At 31.1% G+C, this 21993-nt stretch overlaps 1 protein-coding gene across 1 annotated transcript in view; it reads left to right on the top strand.

The window, feature by feature from the left end:
* Positions 1-6216, top strand: part of LOC107630057 (Rab3 GTPase-activating protein non-catalytic subunit) — a 6878-nt gene extending 662 nt beyond the window's left edge. Inside the window, exons 2-8 of the mRNA XM_021118593.2 lie at positions 1343-1477; positions 1714-1905; positions 2420-2481; positions 2584-2753; positions 5290-5438; positions 5528-5671; positions 5919-6216. Of these exons, the coding sequence (XP_020974252.2) occupies positions 1343-1477; positions 1714-1905; positions 2420-2481; positions 2584-2753; positions 5290-5438; positions 5528-5671; positions 5919-6104 (1038 nt within the window). The 3' untranslated portion in view covers positions 6105-6216. The remainder of the gene's footprint in view (positions 1-1342; positions 1478-1713; positions 1906-2419; positions 2482-2583; positions 2754-5289; positions 5439-5527; positions 5672-5918) is intronic.
* The last annotated feature ends 15777 nt before the right edge of the window (positions 6217-21993 follow it).

Genomic DNA, 21993 nt, shown 5'->3' on the forward strand with positions numbered 1-21993 from the left:
AAACCTATTTTAATTCCTCATGAAAAAAGTGCCATGGGACTGATAATGTTGAAGTCGAATGTGCGTTCGTGTGCGTGCGTGTTTGTTTGGGATACAAATTTGGTTTAGAAGGTCAAAAATTTTTTCTTTTCTAGATACAGCAGAGATATTCATTTCTCAGCATTTCGGTTTTCATGAATGCATTATTCGATATTAGAAACTGTAATCTGCTTGGTATTATTATAACCTCATGCGGATGTTTTGCTTCTCTATATCAAATAATCCATCAAAACCACCACCTCTATATCAAATACTCCACCTGCAGATACTACACAGTTATGAACGCAGCACCTACTGGCAAACCATGACTACTACATCATTAAATATATAATCCTCTGCCCTCCTTCCTCTGTTATGACTTATGAGTGGGTCTCACCGTCAAAAGGTCGCTACTCCTTTTCTTTATTGTCTAAAACTGAGGCCAGTTCCTATCTCAAAGCTAGAGAGTTTGAATGTTGGGTAGAGGTGATGAAGGGGAACGTTGTGATTGGATGCTAGTGGGTATAAAAGAGTTAAGCTGTGTGTGGGAGGCCGGTTCCTATCTCAGAGCTAGGCAATGAAGGCAAAGGGTGTGATTGCTGTTGGATGCTACATGCTAGTGGGTATATAAGATTAAGCTGTGAGTGAGCTGGTAGAAAGCTCGTTTCATTGCTATGGGCAAGGGCCATTCAGACTAAAGGACTGGACATTTTTAACACCTCTCTTGTGAGAAAAAAATGTTCGTAGTTCAAAGTTTGGACATTGCTGACCTGTGTAGTGGTCCAAGGGTGGTTTCTTTGTCAATTGGATGTTAATAACTTCTTGCACCGAGGGTTGGAAGGAGATGCTTTAAGAAGATAACACTCACCGCTAAGTCTTGGCTAAATCATGGCAAGCATCCAAGATACTCAAGTCATTTTATTACCTTAACAACAAGTATGCTGAAGGTTGCATTCACGAAATTTTCCCCATTTCTTGTTGAGTGTGGATATGTCCCAAGATATGGGTAACGTTTATGTCTAGTAATGCTGATATGATAATTCTGTTGAGAAGTTGGTCATTTATCTTTCGACAGAAAATGTAATTTTCGGGTTCTTAATCATATGTTCCCTAAAAATTTATTCAAATACTTTGTTCTTCTTTCAAAAAACCTTTATGACAGAATTAAAATTTTTGGTGCTACCTTGTCATCTTAAGCATGGGAAACTCCACGGGGTATACAAATCAGATTATGAGTAAAATCCTCAACACAAATTTAGATTTATATTTGTTATATTCTTTTGCTATTTGTTAATATGTCTTATATCAATTTGCTTCTAAATAGATGATTTATCCTGGACGAGTTTTAAAGTTAAGAGTTCGGGGAACAAAGAAAGACTTAATTCAAGATACTTCATCAGAAGAATTTTGTGTCATTATGCCAGGCGTAGTTGCCCGCTTTGATGGCTCCGATATTCAGGTAAACATCAACTTCTGTGTTTCAGCTATGTATAACTTTCTGACCTGTAGTCCTTGTGTTAAATGTAAAACTTAGGATGCTTTCTTGGGTATTAGAATACTTTATCTTGTTTACTGTAAAATTGTTTGCTGCATTTAAGTGGATCTTGAAAAAAATTAAAGTAAATCTGAAAAATGCTACAATCTTAAAATCTGGATTTTGAATCTAATAGTATCCATTGCAATGTTGAAATGTAGAATATGCTTCATAAATGGTTTGAAGAAGAATATTCTCAAATCTGGGTTCAAAAGCCAAAGAGCCAAGATTCAGAGGATTTTGAAAATCAATATGTAAAATTACCTTACCAGTTATGGAATATTGGCAAGTATGGTACTTGTGCTGACGCGGCACTCACAGGCATAATGCCTCCACCACTATTGGAAAACCAGGTAAAATCCATTCAATAATGATGCCAAGTCTGCATCACTGATGATACAAATTCGTTTCGTGAAATACAAACATAATTTTTTGTTTGCTTTTTGCATTGTATAATCGCATGTAACCTTTTTGAAGTCACCCTTTTTTATTTCTTTCTTCCATTTAGCTATTACTCCTTTAGTTGCTAGTTAGCATATTTGGGTGTCCTTTTACCCTTCCTCCATAATCTGAATGACTATCAAATTCCTGCTGACTAGGAAAATCACATATAATTGTGTCTCTCAATACAGAAATGGTAATAAATTTTATTTGATAAATTTCCTTGATTTCCTTTTCGATTTAATTTATTTGTTTTTATTTAATTTATTTATTTTTTCAATTGCGCAGCTCATCTTTCACAGTTTCACTTTATCGTACTGTGATTTTCATCTTCCATAATGATTGTTTTTGGTTAAATCCTAGAAAGTGGATGCTTTCTGAAGTCATTTCTGGTATTTGAATTCAGCTGCTTTTATTCTTGGGCAGTCCAGTCAACGTTATTATTGTGCAGTGGCTGTTGGAGAGGATGCTGTGATCTCAGCATACAGGTACTTCGTGGATTATGTAATGTGCTTCTTCAATATTTATATGTGCCCTGATGTGCTTCATTAAGTCTTTTATTGATCAAGTTTGGTTTGACCATTTGGAAGACTCTCTGAGGACAAAGGCAGGTCTTTAGTGGGAGAACTCTTGTCTAAAGTTGTACCCGCAGCATTTTCCACAGTAGCATCTTTTTCGAAGTTGATTTGGCGGAGTGAACAGACGTCTCCCAAGAAATCTCCAAAGAAATCAGAGGAGAAGCCACAGCCCTTTGCTCGAGGTAGGAGGAACTAATATCAGTCTTTGCTTGTTGTGGTTATAACGACACATGAACTTGCAAAATATTTTGGATATGAAATAAATAGAGCTTAAACCAAGTAAAAGGAAAGGGAAATATTATAATTTCCTGGTAGTTGGAGTTATTTAGTTGCTGAAGTTTAACCATGATGCTTGAATAGAGACCAGGGTCCTTGAGTTTTTACATCAGTTTGGTCCGAGTTTTAAACATACTCAATTTGGTCCTTGAGTTAATAATTGTGAATCAAGTTAATTCTTCTGTCACCAATTTAGTTAATAGAATGCTTATGTGTACCTCACCACTTTCTATCTTGAATCAAGTGCTCCTCCCTAACCCACCTCCATTGCCTCCCTACCCGCTCCAATTTCCTCTTCCCTCCTTGCTCCTCTCCCTCGCTTTTTTCCTAGTCTTTCTTCTAAATTGACCATTTTGCCCCTAGACCACCTCTCGACCTTTGAAAACAGCAAGCGTGCTTCAACACCATCGGAGTTGCTGGGTTGAGGAATTTGGGGATTCACAGGTTACGAACCCTATGAGTGTGAATGCAAATGCAAATGGGTTATCTAATCACAATGGGAGTTCAACTGCAACCGCATCTCAAATGAGTGAAGATGTGAACGTGGAGCATATATAGAGCAATGATGGTAGTAGATAGTTGATTCTGGTGTTGGTTCGGCCAAACCAAATTGGATTGAGTTCCATTTGTTAATTGATTGTCAATTGAATGTTGAGATGAATTCTACTAATTCACTGATGGTGATGGTTTGTAATGTTGAATATAGCGGAAGGGGTAGTTTGGGAATTTAACATGCCACACTTGCTTATCTCTTAATGGAGTCAACATAGATTTAACATTTGGATACTTTTTGTTAGACGAGGCTCTTTTCTAAGTACAAAGTGAGTTTAATTCTTTTATGAATAATTTTGTGTGTTTTTAATTTTCATCTTTCCTGAGTAGAAATAGCAGTTTTTTTGGTCAAAGGGGGCCAAAGAACCTAGAGGATATTTGAGAACCCTCTCAACCCTTCTCACCTTTTGCTATTCATTTCAACTATCCCTTATATATAGTAATTTCATACAAATCCCACCGTTGGATCAGAGGCTTATATATTGTAAATAACGTCTATAGGATTTCACATTAATCCAAAATAATTTGACATAATTTTTATAGTTCAAAATTGAAGGTAATATAAAAGTTTATAATGTGTTTGAATATGAGTTGCTAGTTCATGATTTTATTGATGTTCAAGTTTACAAGATTTTGAATGATCTTCATGATAGATGATTGTAATTCAATGGTGCCATCAATAAAAAAAGAATAATTTTAGAGGTACGAGTGGTGTAATTGTTTAGAGAGAAAGAGGTTATGTTACGTTGGTTGTGTTGCTTCTATTGTGTACTATAAAACGTGTTATGTTGGTTATTTGCTAGTAAAGTTTACGTACATATAGAGGAGGGTAACATTTATCCCAACTAAGAATTTATTGCCCATATTTTGTTCATTTATTCAAACCAAAAATATATTTTTCCAATAAAATAGGAGATACCTCTTTTAACCCAATCTTTCCTAATCATTATTATCTATCTTCCTTGCATAATTCTCCTATTCCATCCTTTTACATTTACTCAGGCTTCCTCTTTCTCTTCAGACTTCCATTTCTTTCGTAACCTTAATGATAGGGAATCCTATGAACTTAATTTTGAATCTTTTAGGTCTCCTTGATGGTTTTCCGTTTTTTTTAACCTCGACAAAAGTATATGGTCTCTTTACATCTCTAGTAGTTTTACTTGTAAATCCTTTTCCAATTTCTTACCGATTCATCCAACAGAACTTTCCATCTAGACCCCATTTGGAAGTCCAAAGCTCCTTCTAAAGTCAAATCTTTTATATGGATAGCTCTGCTTAACGGAATTAATACCCAATGGTATGTTACTGGTTTGAAGGCCACATAAGGATATCTTCCCTGATGTTTATGTTATGTGTGGGGAAAATTCACAGTCAAATTCACGTGTTTTTGCATTGCCCGCTGACCTCTTTTATATTGAAACAATTTGTTTAGCATCTTTGACGGTCATGCAACCCTAGACAAATTTCTATTTACTAGGTTTGTTTGGTTTGCTAGTAGAAAATATGCAAAATTTTTGTGGCACTGTGCAGTTTTTGCCATTATCTGGACAATTTGGTCGGAGCGTAATACACACACCTTCAATGACAGATTTTTTTACTAGCATACTTTATGGGATAGGATTAAACACGTGGCATCTACTTGGTGTAAAACTCATGATTTTATAAGGGACTTCCCCCCTCAGAAGCTTATTTTGATGTAATTTGATATTAAGAAGCTTATTTTGAGTGTTCTTTTAATTAAATTCAAATGATGCACACTTGAGTCTAATCAAGAAAACAAAAGAAATGTTGTTGGACCTACCCTTTTCTAGCAATAGATGATTTGATAAACTGGTTGTAGGGTTAATGTCCTCCTTAGTTGTCTGACTTTGCTATCATTGTTAAATGCAGCTTCACCTTTGACTTGTTTTAAGGATCACCCTAGGAAGGGTGAGAAGCTTACCTTATCCCCAAGTGGTACATTGGCTGCTATAACAGATTCACTTGGTCGCATATTGCTGCTTGATACTCAAGCGCTTGTGGTTGTGCGCTTGTGGAAGGTTCTCTCTTGAACCTCAATTTTCCCTCCCTGAAATATCAAAATATAGTATCTGTTTTATAATTTATTCTCTTACTATGGAATTCGCAGGGATATAGGGACGCCAGCTGTCTATTCATGGAGATGTTGGTTAACAAAGACACCACATCGTCAAGCTCTAATCACTATGAACCTGTGAAGAGTGATTACTGTTTGTGTTTGGCTATTCATGCACCTAGAAAAGGAATCATTGAGGTACATTACATATTTTACCTTTACATTGCAATTAAAAACTTGAATTATTAAAATGATATTATGACTAATTTTCTGAGTTCTCTCATTTGTTGTTAGTGTAACATTGACATTTGACAGTTGAACTTTATTAGTATGCATAAATAATTGAATAAACTTTCTTTTATGAAAAATAAATAAACAAATAAATGAATAAACTTTTTAATTGCATGAAGTGGCTTAATTTCTTTCCTTTGTGAATGACATGAAGATCTGGCAAATGAGAACTGGACCTCGCCTTAGAACAATTCCTTGTGCGAAAGGTAGCAAAATGTTGCAACCGACCTACAGGGTTGGTGCTTCAACGTCTTCCGCTCCATATGTGCCACTTGAAGTTTTCTTCTTAAATGGGGACTCGGGTGTGATTTCAGTCTTAAGTCGAACCTTGGATTCTTGAAAGGTTTTAAGTTAATTTTATTATTCTCTCACCTTCTATACTAAACTATAATACATGCATTGTTAAAATTTCAATTTAGTCAATGGTGATTGTTGTTTTATCTTTGTATTCAGTTAAGATCAATGGTCGCATATTACCAAATACCAGTATCACATAGTAACATTAAGATCTGTAAGTTTCTCTTAGAAAAAAATGAAAAAAAAAAAGGACAAAAGGGGATCCCTAACCGTAATGATTTCCTACTAAAATTTGCATGCCGATAGGGGGTAAATGTGCTTTGATTAAGGTTGACTCTATTTTCTTCGTTTTGGAATTGGTGATCATAATTGTTTCTTATTTCTTAATCAACAAATTTTCTCTAGAAAATGGTTATGGATCGATGCGATGGGGACGTGGAAGAATGCTGCATTAGCTTTCACTGCACTTCTATAAGTTGAGTTGGTTCCACAATTGAATGTACATAATTAATAATTTGTTTCCATGGCAAATTGACTGTCAACTATGCAAATGGCTAACATGGCTTGAATGAGTTGCGCTTTTGGGCTTTTAATTTTTTTTTTCATTTAAATAAAATAAAATAAAATAAAAAAGCTGCTAAATGTACAAGAGCATAGTAGTATAGAAACCATGGTTCTAAATCCGAACCGAATTGGCCAGTTGAATTGGTTCAACTAGAAATCGATGCTTAATTCGGTTCGATTCTTAAACAAAATCGGCCTATCTTTGAATTCTGGAGGTACCGAGGTAATTACAAAACTGTCGGAAATTGGTATCTTCGACTACAGCTTATGAACTTTTTCAACTTCACACTGTTGAACTCTTTCTTAATCCGAATATTTGTGTCAAAATTTTGGCTCAACATGGTTAGAAAGCAATTCATATCTTCATTACCGATTGATAAGTACCAAGGTTTATTAATTCAATTTTTTTATTCATTGAAATTAATGATACCTACGTTCATAACCTTTCATAAATTCAAAGTGACATGCCTTCATTTACCTTTCATGGATACTAACTTTTGTATTATATTGTACAATTTTTTTTGGCACACGATGTTCTCTCTCTCATACAGTTATACCCAATCTTATCCCCTTCTAATTTGTGTATACACATCTAACACAGTGTGTTGCTCAATCAACTTAAAAGTTAAAACCATAAATAGCCAAAAAAAAAAAAAGCAGACAACAAAATCTAAATCAATCAACTTATGATCCATGTTTGAGAAAATCCGTAATCAAATAGAAAACGAAAAAAAAAATGAAATCTATAAAACAAGGAACTCATAGTAAAAGAATTACATGCATGTATGGTTACAAAAAAAAAATATCCAGGTAAGATTATCCCAAAGAAAACTGTTATACATATAAGTTTTTTTTATAAATTAAGTTCAACCAAATTAAATAATAAAGTTTGAGTGAGTAAGCAAATGAGAGTGATGAGAATGATTTTTATTGATATTAGACCAACTTAGTTGGATTTAATTAACAAAAAAATTTGTATGTGTAGCATTGTTCTATTCTAAAAGCATCAAACCAAAAAGTGTGATGTCCATTGTCACTAAACTGTGTAAATAAATATGATAATATATAATACCAAAAAAAAATATGATAATATATATTATTATATATATTGTCTCTGAACTAAAAAAATCATTCACATAAATTAAATAATAATGTCGATTCATTTACACTAAGAGCAATGTGTCTTAGTTTACATTTTATAAATACCAAGCAATAAGAACCTTAATTCATCGACTTATTATAAACACCAAGCTAAGTTTCATTAACTCAACTGTTACATCTATGATATTAAACTAAATAATTTACCTTTTCAGTATTTTTGACTATATAATAACATAACGAACTATAAAAACATAATAATAACATAACGTTGTTAATCATTAGATCTCACTAGCATTATTGATTAAAACTTAGAAAAATATTAGAGGACCATTAGAATTTATTATTTTTTACCATCACTTAACCATTAACATAATTTTTTTAGTCTAGTTCTTTTAGTTTAGTAATTTAACAATATACTTTATCTCATATTTTTAAATATTGATGGCTAACCAAGAACCAAAAATAATAAATTTTGATGCCTCACCAGCATTCCTCTCTGATTTGATATACAACAAATTAAAAAGTGACATGCCAAACAGTGGAATGAGTTTTATCTATATATGCATCTCTCCATACCCTAGAGTTGCATATATGTGCAAAATGTATCATAATTAAGGGTTGTTAGCACTGGATGTTTTATAATGGCCAAGTTCTCCACGACAAACCTCTTTTTACTTGTCCTTTTGGCTTCAGGTTCCCACATCATTCTATCACATCTGATATTCATATTTTTTGTCTAATCTGTATATATTTTCCCCCTCGTTCTAAGATCTATGGAAATTCAATATTCTACATCAAAACGTCATGTTTAATTTCACTCTATTTTCAGTTTTCTCAAGGACAATTCAAGTTGTTAAGGGAGAATTTTGTAGAGTGCAGACGGATAACTTTTGCATACAAGACAACATTTGCGAACAAAAGTGTGAAAAGTTTCAACTGGGAACTTATGCCCTTGGATATTGTGCTAATCTGTTTTGTATTTGCACCTACATTTGTGGATTGTAGTCTTGTAGATTAGAATTTCGGATTACCTAGAATCGCAATGTTACTAGTTAGGATGTGATGATGGCGGCGATTGATTGATGTATGTTCAATTGCTATCTTCAATTGAAGGGTATGCAACTTTATCACTCAAAAATTTTTTTTTTTTCATGTCAATGAATTAATCTAGTTGATTTGTGTCAATGTGTTAAACGAAAAATTAAAAAAAGAAAAAGAAACTCGGACATTATAGAATTTGATAATTAAAAAATAAATTGATGGGAGATTAAAAAATTAATAATTTTAATATTAGAAAAGATAATTCAGATTTTCATATTAAAATAAAATTAAAAAAAGATTGAAGATAAATACTCACAAAATTTAATGATAAAATTTTAAGAAAAGATAAACAATGATGGATAAATAATAAAATAATAATTTATAAAATAAAAGGTAAATTTTATAATTAAATAATATATAAAAAATTAATCACTAATTAAAATTAAATAAAAATTATTTGATTATTATTAAAAAACTTAAAAAATATATTTTATTACTAAGACCATTTAATAATCTAAATATTGTTGGACTATCAAATCTTTTACCCTTAAAATCCAGTCAAAATTGCTAAAAGCCGTTCAAAATCAAATCGTTTGTACAAATTACAAGTTGGATCCTCTAAATTTTGGATTTCACTTTAGAGAATAAAGTGTAACCTCTTTCCATTTATTTCATAAGTGGGATTAAGAAAAACATGAGAGAAAAAATATTCAAGGATGAGAGATTATACTTTACTCTAAAAAATAAAAATTCAAAATTTAGAGGATTCAAATTCAAAAACCTAAATGATGAATGGTGCACGGTGCACCTGCGCTCAGCAGCGGGTGTACAAAGCACATCCTTTGGGCTGCGTTTGTTTATAAAAAAGGACATTGAGACAGAGATCGAGATACAAAATCATATTTGACAAATAAAACATGGATAGAGATATTGTGTCTAGAGATACTGAATTAGTATATTTTATATCTATCCTGACAAGCAGAGATATTAACAAAGAACACAACTTATTCTTGTTAATCTTTTATAATTATATTTTTTATTATTATATTTTTCTTTTCATATTTTTTGAATAAAAAAATAAGAATAAATTATATTTTTATAATTTGTTCTAATTTATTACTAAATAGAATACAATAACATAAAATTTTGTATCTCTAATCATTTGTATCTTATTTTTAACATCTTATCTTATCCTGTTCTCAAAAACAAACACAGTCTTAGCTTCACATTGTTAGTCGAAAAATATTTTCGACTAAGGTAAGTTAGTTCGAAGTAGTGAAGAGGTCGATTGAGGTGATTAGTAGTTGTAAAAAAGATGCACATGCGGGCATTGGATAGAGGTACTCGACACGGATTCGATTTCAAGACACTTTATTAAATCGAACAGGTCTAGTCAGACAGATATTCCAGATAGATAATCGAATAAGTTATTCGAATAGCAAATCGAGCAGTTACGTGAGTAGAGAAGTTGGAGGCTTTCACCACGTGAGGAATTGATGGATAACGTTTCATTAGCAAAAGAGTGGGAATGGTTACCAAGTAGTGCGCATTCAAGACAGCACCATGTAATCAATAATCGGTTACAACGAGTAGACTATAAATATTAGAAAGTTTTCGGGAATAAAGGTTGGAATTTTTCTTCAGAAATACACTCAAGTACACTCACATCCCCAGCGAATTCTTGAGTCTGCATTCGAGTTTAATTTCTGTAGGGTTCTTTCCATTGTCTTTAAATTCTATTTACATTTTCTGTAAACTTTACTTTTCTTGTCAAATTTATGTTTCAAGCAACAATTTAAATTTCAAATGCAATTTACATTCCGGTACCTTTAATTTTCATGTCAAAAGTCCTTTGACCCAGTCGAAGGCATCTTTACCGATTTCTTTTAATTTCAACGCAATCATTTCGATTTCAGTCAATTTAACTTTCGAATTGCTTGTTTTTAACTTCTTTTATCTTTTTACAAAACTTTCATTTACTTGTTATTTTAATACTCGTCTAATCGAAGAAGCTTTGATGCATTTATGGAAAACTGGTACCTGCAAAAAAGAAGTATGTTTCGCTCCCATACTATTAGAATCGAACCACCATCGATTTCCTAAAAATCAACAAAACACACGGACAATATAAACACTTGTGATTGTTGAACTTAGGTGATGAGAATAAGGAAGTACCGGCCACTAAGCTAAGTCACGTTTTGTTATACATATTCTTTTTCTTTAGTTATATTATAAAAATAAAATTAAATAAAGATAAAATATCCTTTTATTAATCACAATATCATTTTGTTATCTATTATTATCATTTTTATTAATTTTCTTTTCAATATGATACGTACTCTATATATACTTCGATTATGAAAATATGATAACATATCTTACACTTTGGCAACAGAAGCAATAAACTCAAACACATAAGGCACCAGTCAAACGTCATTAACAAACCATTACACCAAACCCTCATAATAACGAGATTCTCGAACCAAACGAGAATTTCAGCCAAACTCTAAATTGATCATCGAGCTATTAATTTATATAAAGGAACAAATAACGATGATACAAAATACAACATTTTCATGTATTGATGCAATACAACTTATTCTATTTCTATTACTATTTTCCATATTTCTATATCTACTTTGCAAACATGCAACAAACCAACGCCGGAATATCAAAACATGTCAAACATTTCAACTAAAACAACCGAGTTTCATACTTGGATACTGTTCATCAAATCTATCAAATCAAACCGATATCATCGGCAACAGTAGCAATAATAAAAAAAACAAAACATAAGTCTAAAACACATATTACAGAAAATCATTCTTCCTTATCACCCATGCTTGAACTCCTGCTCTCTTTTACTATCATAGCATCATCATCCATCAGTTCTCCATTTATAACTACCTTTGTTGCATCAAACTTTAGAACATCTGCCTTTGGAAACAGGACCCTGACCTGAGAAACAACTTGGTCAAAATCTTGAGCAAATGCCTCGTATACCTCAGTCTCCAATTCCTTGACCTGGGCACCCAGCTGATCGTTTTCAATTTTTACCGTCTTCACTTCCTCTTCTGAAGAGAGCTGAAGGCGTTTTCCCTCAACAAGCTCAGCCTCCTTCTACTTCAATGACGAAAAAAGTTCAACAATTAGTTTTTCTTTTTCCTTGACAACATTCGTCAGCACCACAATGTTCGTCGCATCCTTCTTTTCCTTTTCAAAAGCTAGCTCTTGCGTTCATCCAACAGACACAAAGCGAGCACCAATAGCCTGAAAAACACCCAAGGTTACATACTACCGAATATAAATTCGAACAAATTGAGACAAAAACATACCTGCAAAAAGTGGCTCGCTCCTATATTGCCCACTTCGTTAATCATTTTAGCATCATCAGGAAACTGGCAGAATTCGTCGGCAAGAGCCGTGAATGGAAACAATTTTGACCAAAGGAACTTAGCATGATCATCCACAAGATATTGATGCAGCCTCCTCTGGGATTCATACGTGGACTCCACCAACTGCAGATTCACGTAATCTTAATCCTTTAAATCAACAACCTCGGTTGTCTTCCCTTTTATTATTGGCTGCCCTCTCTTTCGTTTTTTCTTCGGCTTCAACTCAGATTAAATAACACCCGCACCAATGTCCTTATCAACATTAGTTGTTTGACCATTCCTTCTCATTTTCCTCCTCTGGCTGAAAAATGATTTCAGACAGGCAGTAGTTATCGTCGAGGTCTTCTCCGCTCAAAACTCGCAAAACAAACTACCATCAGTTCACAAGTTAAAATGCAAGAAAACTATTACCCAATTTACATTGCCTATATAATCCAAAATTGCTTGCTTATCAGTATCTCACTTCAACAACTCCGCAATGGATAATAATTCTCTCAATTCCAACATTTCAATTAAAAATTCCATAACAATATTATCATCAGGAAGTCTGTCCTCAACGTCCAAAACCTGTACAGGTTCAGCAAACCACAAAAGAAGGAATCTCTCTTCCAAAAACTCATTTAGATAAAACAGAAACTCTTTTACAATGCTCCTAATCTTGACAAACATGACCTTAAAATCTTTAAATATGATTTATACAGAGCAAAAATTGACCTACCAGGATGACTACTTAATTTCACCCACAAACCACGCCCAACCCCCTTAGCCTGAAACAATGAAAAGAACAGCCTAAGCGACGGAGGTTGTTCTAACATTTCCATCAGAATTTCAAAATCCGTAACAAACCCCCAAGAATTCGGATGCAATTGGGTTGAGGCACAATTCAACCAATAAAAAACACCGCATTCAAACTCTGTAAACGGCTGCCTAACACCTAATTCTGTCAATAGACAACTATACAAAAAGAAGTATCACCAGTCATTAAGCTTCTCATACACACGATCCTTCTCCTCACAAGGTAATACCTCTATTCTCATCTGACTGCCATCCCTCACCTACACATCAGAACCTAACATTTTCACCGATTCATCATCATTGAAATGAGATACATGTCCCTTTACGCTAGCATCAACCCAACTATACTGGTCATTTTTCTGAATCACTACCTTTGATTTTCCTATTATCCAAACGTCACAGAGCAAGAAAGACACACAGAGAATTTAACATTCACTTTTTTTACTCATTCTTTGACAAAGGAGAATTAAACTTGTTTCTACCACAATGTCTAGAAATGAAATCTTAAGAAAAGATAAAAACAACTTAAGATAGTGGAAGAAGCCAAATGGTTGCCAAAAATCAAACTGTTTCCCATCTCAGCCATCCAACAAATACCCTCGCTTCATGCATCAACCCAATAGTTAGGGGTACATTGAAACCTGCGCCACGTTTCACATCAATCAATCCATTGCCGCGGGAAACTAGATGCACATTAATTACAAGGCTTTTTGTATTCGCTAAGGGAACCAGGATGAGCTTGGGGGCTAGGTCACTCCGTCATAAACCACAATCTATAGCCAAGGTATACATGCAAGAAAGCTCGCTTCTGTTTTCTTGAAGATAAGGCAAGCTTGGGAGCTATGATACGTATCCTATACCTCAGCTATGGAAACATGATAACATACCTTACACTTCAGCAACAGAAATGATAAGCTCGCACACATGAAGTACCAGTCAAACATCATTAGCAAACCGTTAACCGAACCCTCACAATAACGAGATTCTCGAACTAATCGAGGATCTCGGCCAAACTCTAAACTGACCATTGAGCTATTAATCTTTACAAAGGAACAAGTAACGATGATACAAAACACGACTTCTTTATATACTTTGATTGTTTGTTATCATATAATTGAGATCCACTTTTGACTTGAGTGTCGGAATATCTTTTACAGGTGTTTTTAACGGTGGTGTTTGACTTAAACCGATGTATAACTCCTCCAATTTCCAGTAAAGCAAAACCGTCACTAATAGGAGTCGCTATAGCTCGGCACGATCCTTAGCGCATGGAACACACTAAATATAAAAAGTATAATAAGAGTATAAACTAATTGATGACTTATTAAAATACAAAAATAATAATTGATTTAATACAAAAATATATACTAAAAATAAAAGGATAATTATAAAAAGATTATAATTTTATATAATTATGTAATTATATATGACTAAATTAGCCGGTTCAATTGTGATTTATCAGTTAAATCAATAATTTAATAATTCAATAGTCAAACCAGTTTTATTATCGATTTGATTCTAATAACTATAATTTCTACCGTTACCGTCGATGATAACTTCTGTATGAAAATAATAAATAATATAAAACTCATTATTGAAAAAACAAATTATTCATATCAAACTTCTCTTTATAGTTTATATGTTTCCACTGAATAAATAATTACACTACAATGAATTAATTAATCTTCAGCATAATTCCACAAAGAGCATTTTTGTTAAAAAAAATTTTTTGACTCATCTTGCCCGATCACATCATTATTATAATAGAGTTCCCAAAAGCACCTTCAAAAACAAATAACGCAGAAAATTGAAAGCGGACAATTAGAACTAAGTTATAGAGAATTTTTATTTTATTTTTGGTCTAGAGTGATGTAGACCAAAACTAGTTAAATTGACCTAATCCGAGGATCTACCCTAACTCAACACTGTCCATCCGGTTCATGCCCATCCTTCTCCCTCCTCCGTCATATTTTCCAAGATCTTCTCTATGGTTAAAGCTGTGCCGCGCACTCTTTGACTTTCAGCTCTTCTTACCGCTTACACCTTCGTTTTCTGGGATGCCCAGAGTACAAGGTTGTTGCACTAGAATTATATATCCTTCGTTCTCATCGCATTTGATACTATGCCAAATTGTTTCTTATTATATATTATATTTCTTTTTAAATAAATATGAAAACAATATTTAATTGAATGTTTTAAGTTATATATTAATTAAGAAATATAATATATAGTTATGTAATATATTTAAAAAAATATAATATATCGCAAAAAGTAAACTGTTTTAGTGGTAACTAAATTGCTCACCATTTCTTAACTAGACGAATCTCAATCACTAATTAACAAAAAAAACCACAAATTAATAACTAGATAATATATTTCAAAAAAGTGACAATTTAGTAATTGGTTCTAAAATCAGTGGCAAATAGGTTAAAAAGAACCTTGATTGACCAACAAACTCAATGTGATTGAAGAATGGGGGAATTTAGGACAACTTTCACAACCAAAAGAAATTTCAATTATAAGATAGCATTAAGCCATTAACAGCTTCACAGTGACCACCAATTACAAGAACACGTGAAAGTTCTCTTTTTTGTTTTTTATAAGAAAAAAAAAAAAGGAATGAATCCATCCAACAAAAAGTTCGTAGCCCAGCCTTATAAAAAATGAGGAAGTCTTCCAACCAAAAACCCCAACATCCTACTCAGTACTCAGCATCATTACTCTATTAAGAATGGATCCTCTTAATTTTTTTAACAATTAAAAGAATAAAATATAATCTTTTATTATTAATTTTATAAATAAAACTAAAAATAAATATAAGAGAGAACAATAAAAAATTAGAGATTATACTTTTTTCCTTTAATCCATCTTGTCCGACGCCTCCTACATGCTCCTACTGTCACAGACGCTGCACGAGTGCACGTATAGAGACAGCATTCCACCAGTCACGATCTACGCATCTTCTTCACCTGCAGAATAGAAATTGCTTCGTCATGTTGGACCAATGAATTGGTTAATACTCACATTATCAATATTTATATTATTAAGATTATTAATATTTTATTTTGAATTGATGATAATTTTATTTATTAATTGGACTAATACTTATTTACCTATTTATCAGAGATTTTTTTAAAGAATTCACAAAACATTTATTTTATTTGTAGATTCATTTATTTTAAGGTTTGATGAATTAAATAATTAATTAGTTGATATAAATTATTATTATAACTAATTTAATAAATAAAATAAAACAAATTAAAACATATATCACATCAAATTTTATTATGAAGTGTAGAAACTAGAAACAAAATTGCTATATCTCTAAATATTTTTTCATCTAAATTTATCTAAGTAGATCCAACACCAATAAAAACAAGTGTCATTACACGCGTTTTTCCTTCTTCTCTTCTTCTTCTCTTTTGTTATCATCATTACTAACAACACCAACATTTTGGTAATGGATTATTTTTTCAATGGAATACAATTGCTAAATTGAATTGAATGGACGCATGTGCTTTAAATTGATAATCTCTAAATTGTAGACACATGTGTTTTGAATTTGATTTTATATAATGAATAATATTTTGTTCATTTAGTATTATACAATTGTTTCACCTTAATAACGTATTCGGTTCATTATGCAGAAACCTATTTTAAATTTGATTTTATATAATAGATAATGTTCTGTTCATTTAGTATTTTACAATTGTTTCACTTTAATAACATGTTCGATTCATTATGAATTGAATTGAATGGATGCACCTACATGCACAAATTTGGAAGAAGGATGAAGAAGAGGAAGAGGGAGAGAAAAAGAAAAGAAGAAGAAGAATCTGCCAAATTTAGAAGAAGAAGAAGAAATACGAGGAGAAAGAGAAGAAGAAAGAGGAGAAGGATCGTGTAATTTAAAAATTGTTACAACAACTTGGATAGTTTTGGATAAAAATTTTGTTTGGATATAGAACTTTATTCGTCTAAAAATATAATTTTATTAATATAAGAAATGTAAAGATAGATAGATAATAAGTATCTTTTCTACTAATAAACTCTTTTCATTATTTTAAAAAATATTATTCATATATTAAACACTATTGATGCTCGTATAAAAATATAACTATTATTAATTACTTATATATTTTGATTATTTTAAAATTAAAAAATAATTCAAGTTCACAACTATGAATTTGAAAATGTTTGGTAACCAAAGAAAATCAGCTAAAAACAAACATAACTTGTCTTATTTAACATTTATTAATTGTTGTGATAATTAATTAATACTAAATAAAATAAATTCTGCTTGTTTTTTTTTTTTTTTTGTCTACCTAACATTACCCCTATAAATTATATATTTCCTAGATAATAGTTAGCATACAACATATTCCTATCTTCTAGAATTTCGGTTTATATGCAATTTTAATTTTTCAAATTGAACGGAATATTATTGTACTCCTTAAAATTTGAATCGTTAATTGTTAATTTTAGATTTTAAAATTTAAAATTTTATTTGAATCGTTAATTTTAAATTTTAAAATTTAAAATTTTGATTTTGATTTGGTTTGAAGGGAGATTTAAGGAGCGAATATTATTGCAGAGACTAAATAACGTCAATTAAAGGGTGTACACTTAATTGAATTGTTTATTTAAGAAGAGTTTGGAGTTTCAGCATTTCTTGTGGGTGTTTTTTATAGATAAATAATTTAAATATTTTATTTTAAAATATAGATAATTTGTAATATATTTATTATTTTTTGTTTTTATTTCTTATTTCGTTTATATACGGTAAATAAATATATCTCATTTATATTATAAATGAGATATTTAAAAATTAAAAAAAATATATATCTCATTTACAGTATAAACAAGATATATATTTATTACAAAAAGAATATGATTAATATAATATTTATAATAAAATTTAGATTGATTTATAAAATAAAAAATAATATAATTTATTATTATTTAAATCAAATTAAATAAATTTACAACTAAAACTTTGGATATAATATAAATTTAATTAAAAGATTAGTGATAAATTGGCATTGTCACCAGACCCAATTCTTAAAAAAGTCATTAATAATTACTTCTCTTATTCCAGTTTCAAATTTTTTTATCTTCCAATATTGTAAAGTTAGACTGTTAATCTCTACTAAACAGTTAATTATTTTTATAAATTTATAATTTTTTTTATTTTTTTAACATTCTCAATATAATAAATAACCATGCAACAAATGAAATTTAAAATATATATAATTTAAATTTAAAAATTAATTTTAAAGAGAGTACATATAAAATTAAAAATTTTGTTTCAAATTGTTTATGTACTCGTATGAGTACTAATTTTTAAATTTAAATTAGAAATGTGAAAAAAACAAAAGATTTACATGTTTGTGAGAAGAATTAACGGAATGTTATAATAAGAATAAAATTTACTGGTGAGTAAAAAATTAGTTATTAATTATTATTATTTTTTTCTTCTTTAAAACTACGTGTGCGCCAATGAACAATAATTGACTACATACAACTCAGTAAATAAAAGACGTTATGAGAAGAGGAAGTTAAGCTAGTTTGCTACCACCGCGGTGGCACCAATAAATCCTGTGCACTTTTATACTCTAGTGTTTTGATAGTAGCCGGCCATTAATTTTGAGATTGTAAAAGATATTTACATACATTTGATTAATTAATAATATTAATATTATTGATATTATTCTAAACTGTTATTATCATTTGTAAAAATATATAAAAATATAATAAGTATGACTTTTTTTTATATTTGGTGGTAATAACAACCATTGTAAATTAAAAAAATATATACAAGAATAAGTAATATTTAATAAGAATTTTTTTTATTATAAATTAAAAAAATCATTATTTTTCTAAATAAATACAACTTATTCTTATATATTTTTATGTACTCTTATGTATGCTTATATGCAATTTGTATAAATAAATTTTTTTGTCTACTATTTTAAACACACATTTACTAAGTGTATATTTTACTTAAAGAATTTTTTTTTGTTTAAGAGAGATAAATTTTTTTTACTATAAATAATTAAAAAAATTCTTAAAAACTGCTGTACAAACAACAAGAACATTAGAAACTTCGTTCTCTCAAGAATGCGACATAACGGAAACTCCAATCGATATATTGAAAGTGCTTTTTAATGTGAATATTTTACTGTAGGTGTTAAAAGATAAGAATTATGTGCAGTTGTATTTTATTTTTTTTTTTTCTAAGAATTAGGTATAGGTTTAGTGAAAGGCACGGTACCAATTTATTTTTAGATTTTATTTTGTATAATTTAAATTATATTATATCTAATTTTACTTATAAATTAATCTAATTTAATCTAAATAGTAATAAATTATATTTTTTTATACAAATTTTTTTATCAAATTAAATTTTATTTGTAAATTTATCTAATTTGATATAAATAATAATAAATTGTATCATTTTTATTTTATAAATTAATCTAAATCATACCATAAATATTATTTTAATCGTAATTTTTGTTGTACAGATAGATAGAGAATAAATATCTTTTATACTAATAAACTCTTTTTATTATTTTAAAATTTTAACTAAATTATAATTAACATATTTATTTAAAAAAATATTATTCATATATTAAACACTATTAACACTCGTATAAAAATATAACTATTATTAATTAATCACATATTTTAATTATTTTAAAATTAAAAAATAAGTTCAAGTTCACAGTTATTGATTATATACTTCCTAAATAATAGTTAGCATACAATATATTCCTATTTTTTAGGATTTCTGTTTACGTTCAATTTTAATTTTTCAAATTGAACACAATATTATCGTACTTGCTTGAAATTTGAATGGTTAATTTTGAAATTTAAAATTTTGATTTTGATTTGATTTGAAGAGAGATTTAAAGAGTGAAATATTATCCTAAAGACACTATTTGTTATACTAGGGTCAGAATCATGGTTCTGAAAACCGAACCGGACCGGCCGGTTCAACCGGAAAAACCGGGAACCGGTCATCTAGCCGGTCCGGGTAACATTAAAAACCGTCTGGCAAAAAACCGGTAAAAGAACCGGTCAAACCGGCGGTTAACCGGTGAACCGGGAGAACCGTCCGGTTTTTTTACGGTTTTTTGGTTTGAAATCAGAAAGGCTAAACGACGTCGTTTTGGCCTATTTAAAAAAAAAAAAAAAAAAAAAAGAGAAAACGGCAAAAGCAAAACGCGTAACCCTAAATCCCTAATAATCACAATCAGTTTCCAGTGATTTCCCCTTTCCAGTTTCCAGAAACCATTCTTCACCCACAGCAGTTCACCACCGAGCCACCACCCCGTCCTGCTTCTGGCCGAGCCCTAAATCCCCTAATCAGTTTCCAGAAATCACCACGCTCCAGAAATCACCGAAGCACAGTTCACCACCCAGTCACACACAGCCATCAGCCCTCTTCGCAGTCGCATACCCACCAGCCCACCACCACCAATCGAGCAGCCACAGCAGCGACCACCGCAACCACCACCGTCGTTGCCGAGCTCGCCAACTCCTTGGTCGTCGCCGAGCTCGCCTCCTCCTCGGTCGTCCGAGCTCGCCTCCTCGCCGTTACTCGCCTCCTCCTTGGTAATACTCTGTTCTTGATCTATTTGCTGCCTTCTGATTTTGACTTATGAGCTCGCCTCCTTCTGATTTTATGTGCTTGATTTTATGATTTATTTGTCTGCGATTTTGATTTAGTTGCTGCCTTCTGATTTTGATTTTCTGTGCTTCGATTTTGTTTTTTTATTTGCTGCCTTCTGATTTTCATGTTCTGTGCTTGATTTTGTTGCTGCCTTCTGATTTTCATGTTCTGTTCATGATTTTGTTTACTGGCTTCATTATTTGTTTGTTTGCTGGCTTCATGATTCTGAGGTTATTTGTTCATGAATTTGTTTGCTGCTTTATTTGTTCGATTTTGATTTTGATTTTTCATTTTTTGAGGTTATTTGTTTGTTTGGTGGCTTCATGAATTTATAGTGAAGTATGACAATATTTTGCTCTCTGCTGGTCCCTTTACTGTAATAAGATTGCAACATTTCCGTTTTGGATTGAAAAGGAATTTTATTAAAGAGAAGAGCAGATATCAATGAAATTAACAATTTGTTATAATGAACTTTTTCAAATCTTCCAATTTTTTGTTGTTTAATTCAGTGTAGTTTTGGCCATCTAAATTAATGTTGCACACAGTTCTTCTAATTCAATCCTGCTTCCTGCATTTAGTAAAGAATGGCCTTCATCTCTGGACTACCAATGAATTTGGTAGCTTCTTTTGTTTTTTTTTTTTTTTGGGAGTGTTTGTACATGTCAATGTAAGGTCTATTATAAGACTGAATATGATGGTATTTTAACACTTACTATTTTTTTTAAAAAAAAAATGCATGCAGGATAACGTCAGAGATATGGTTGATAATTTTCTTGAATTTGTTGTGAACAATCATCATGTCAACAGGGAGCGAGAACCAGTATCAATGTTACAGGCTTTTCAAATATCTTTGGTCAGAACAGCGATTTCAAATATCTTTGCCTAATGTAGCTGATTTTTCAAATACAACTTCTTTTGATGGTACTTCTAATGATGGTGGCTTTGGATTACCTGTTTATGATGGAGATATTGAAACACTTAATGATAATTATGATTTTTGATGAGTTGCACCTTTGATTAGTTGAAAACTTGCTAGTAATTGTTTCTTTTGAATGTAGAACATTATGGGTTTGTCATTATGTGCGTTTTTTTTTGTTTAGTTATAAACGTTGATGTTTGAAGTTGTTTGTGAACCTCTAATATTAAGTTATGGATAGTTTATTATGTGAAATTTTAAATTTTATTAAGTTAGAAATTATTGAATTTATATATTTAAAATTATTTTCAGGTTTTTTAATAATTTTATTTAATATTTTATTAAACCGGTTGAACCCCGGTTGAACCCCGGTCGAACCAATAAACCAGTGAACCAGTGACCTCACCGGTTTATTGACCGGTCCGGTTCTCGTAACCTTGGTCAG

The sequence above is a fragment of the Arachis ipaensis genome, chromosome B3 (genome assembly GCF_059453495.1).
Source record: "Arachis ipaensis isolate K30076 ecotype BB chromosome B3, ASM5945349v1, whole genome shotgun sequence".
NCBI lineage: Eukaryota > Viridiplantae > Streptophyta > Magnoliopsida > Fabales > Fabaceae > Arachis > Arachis ipaensis.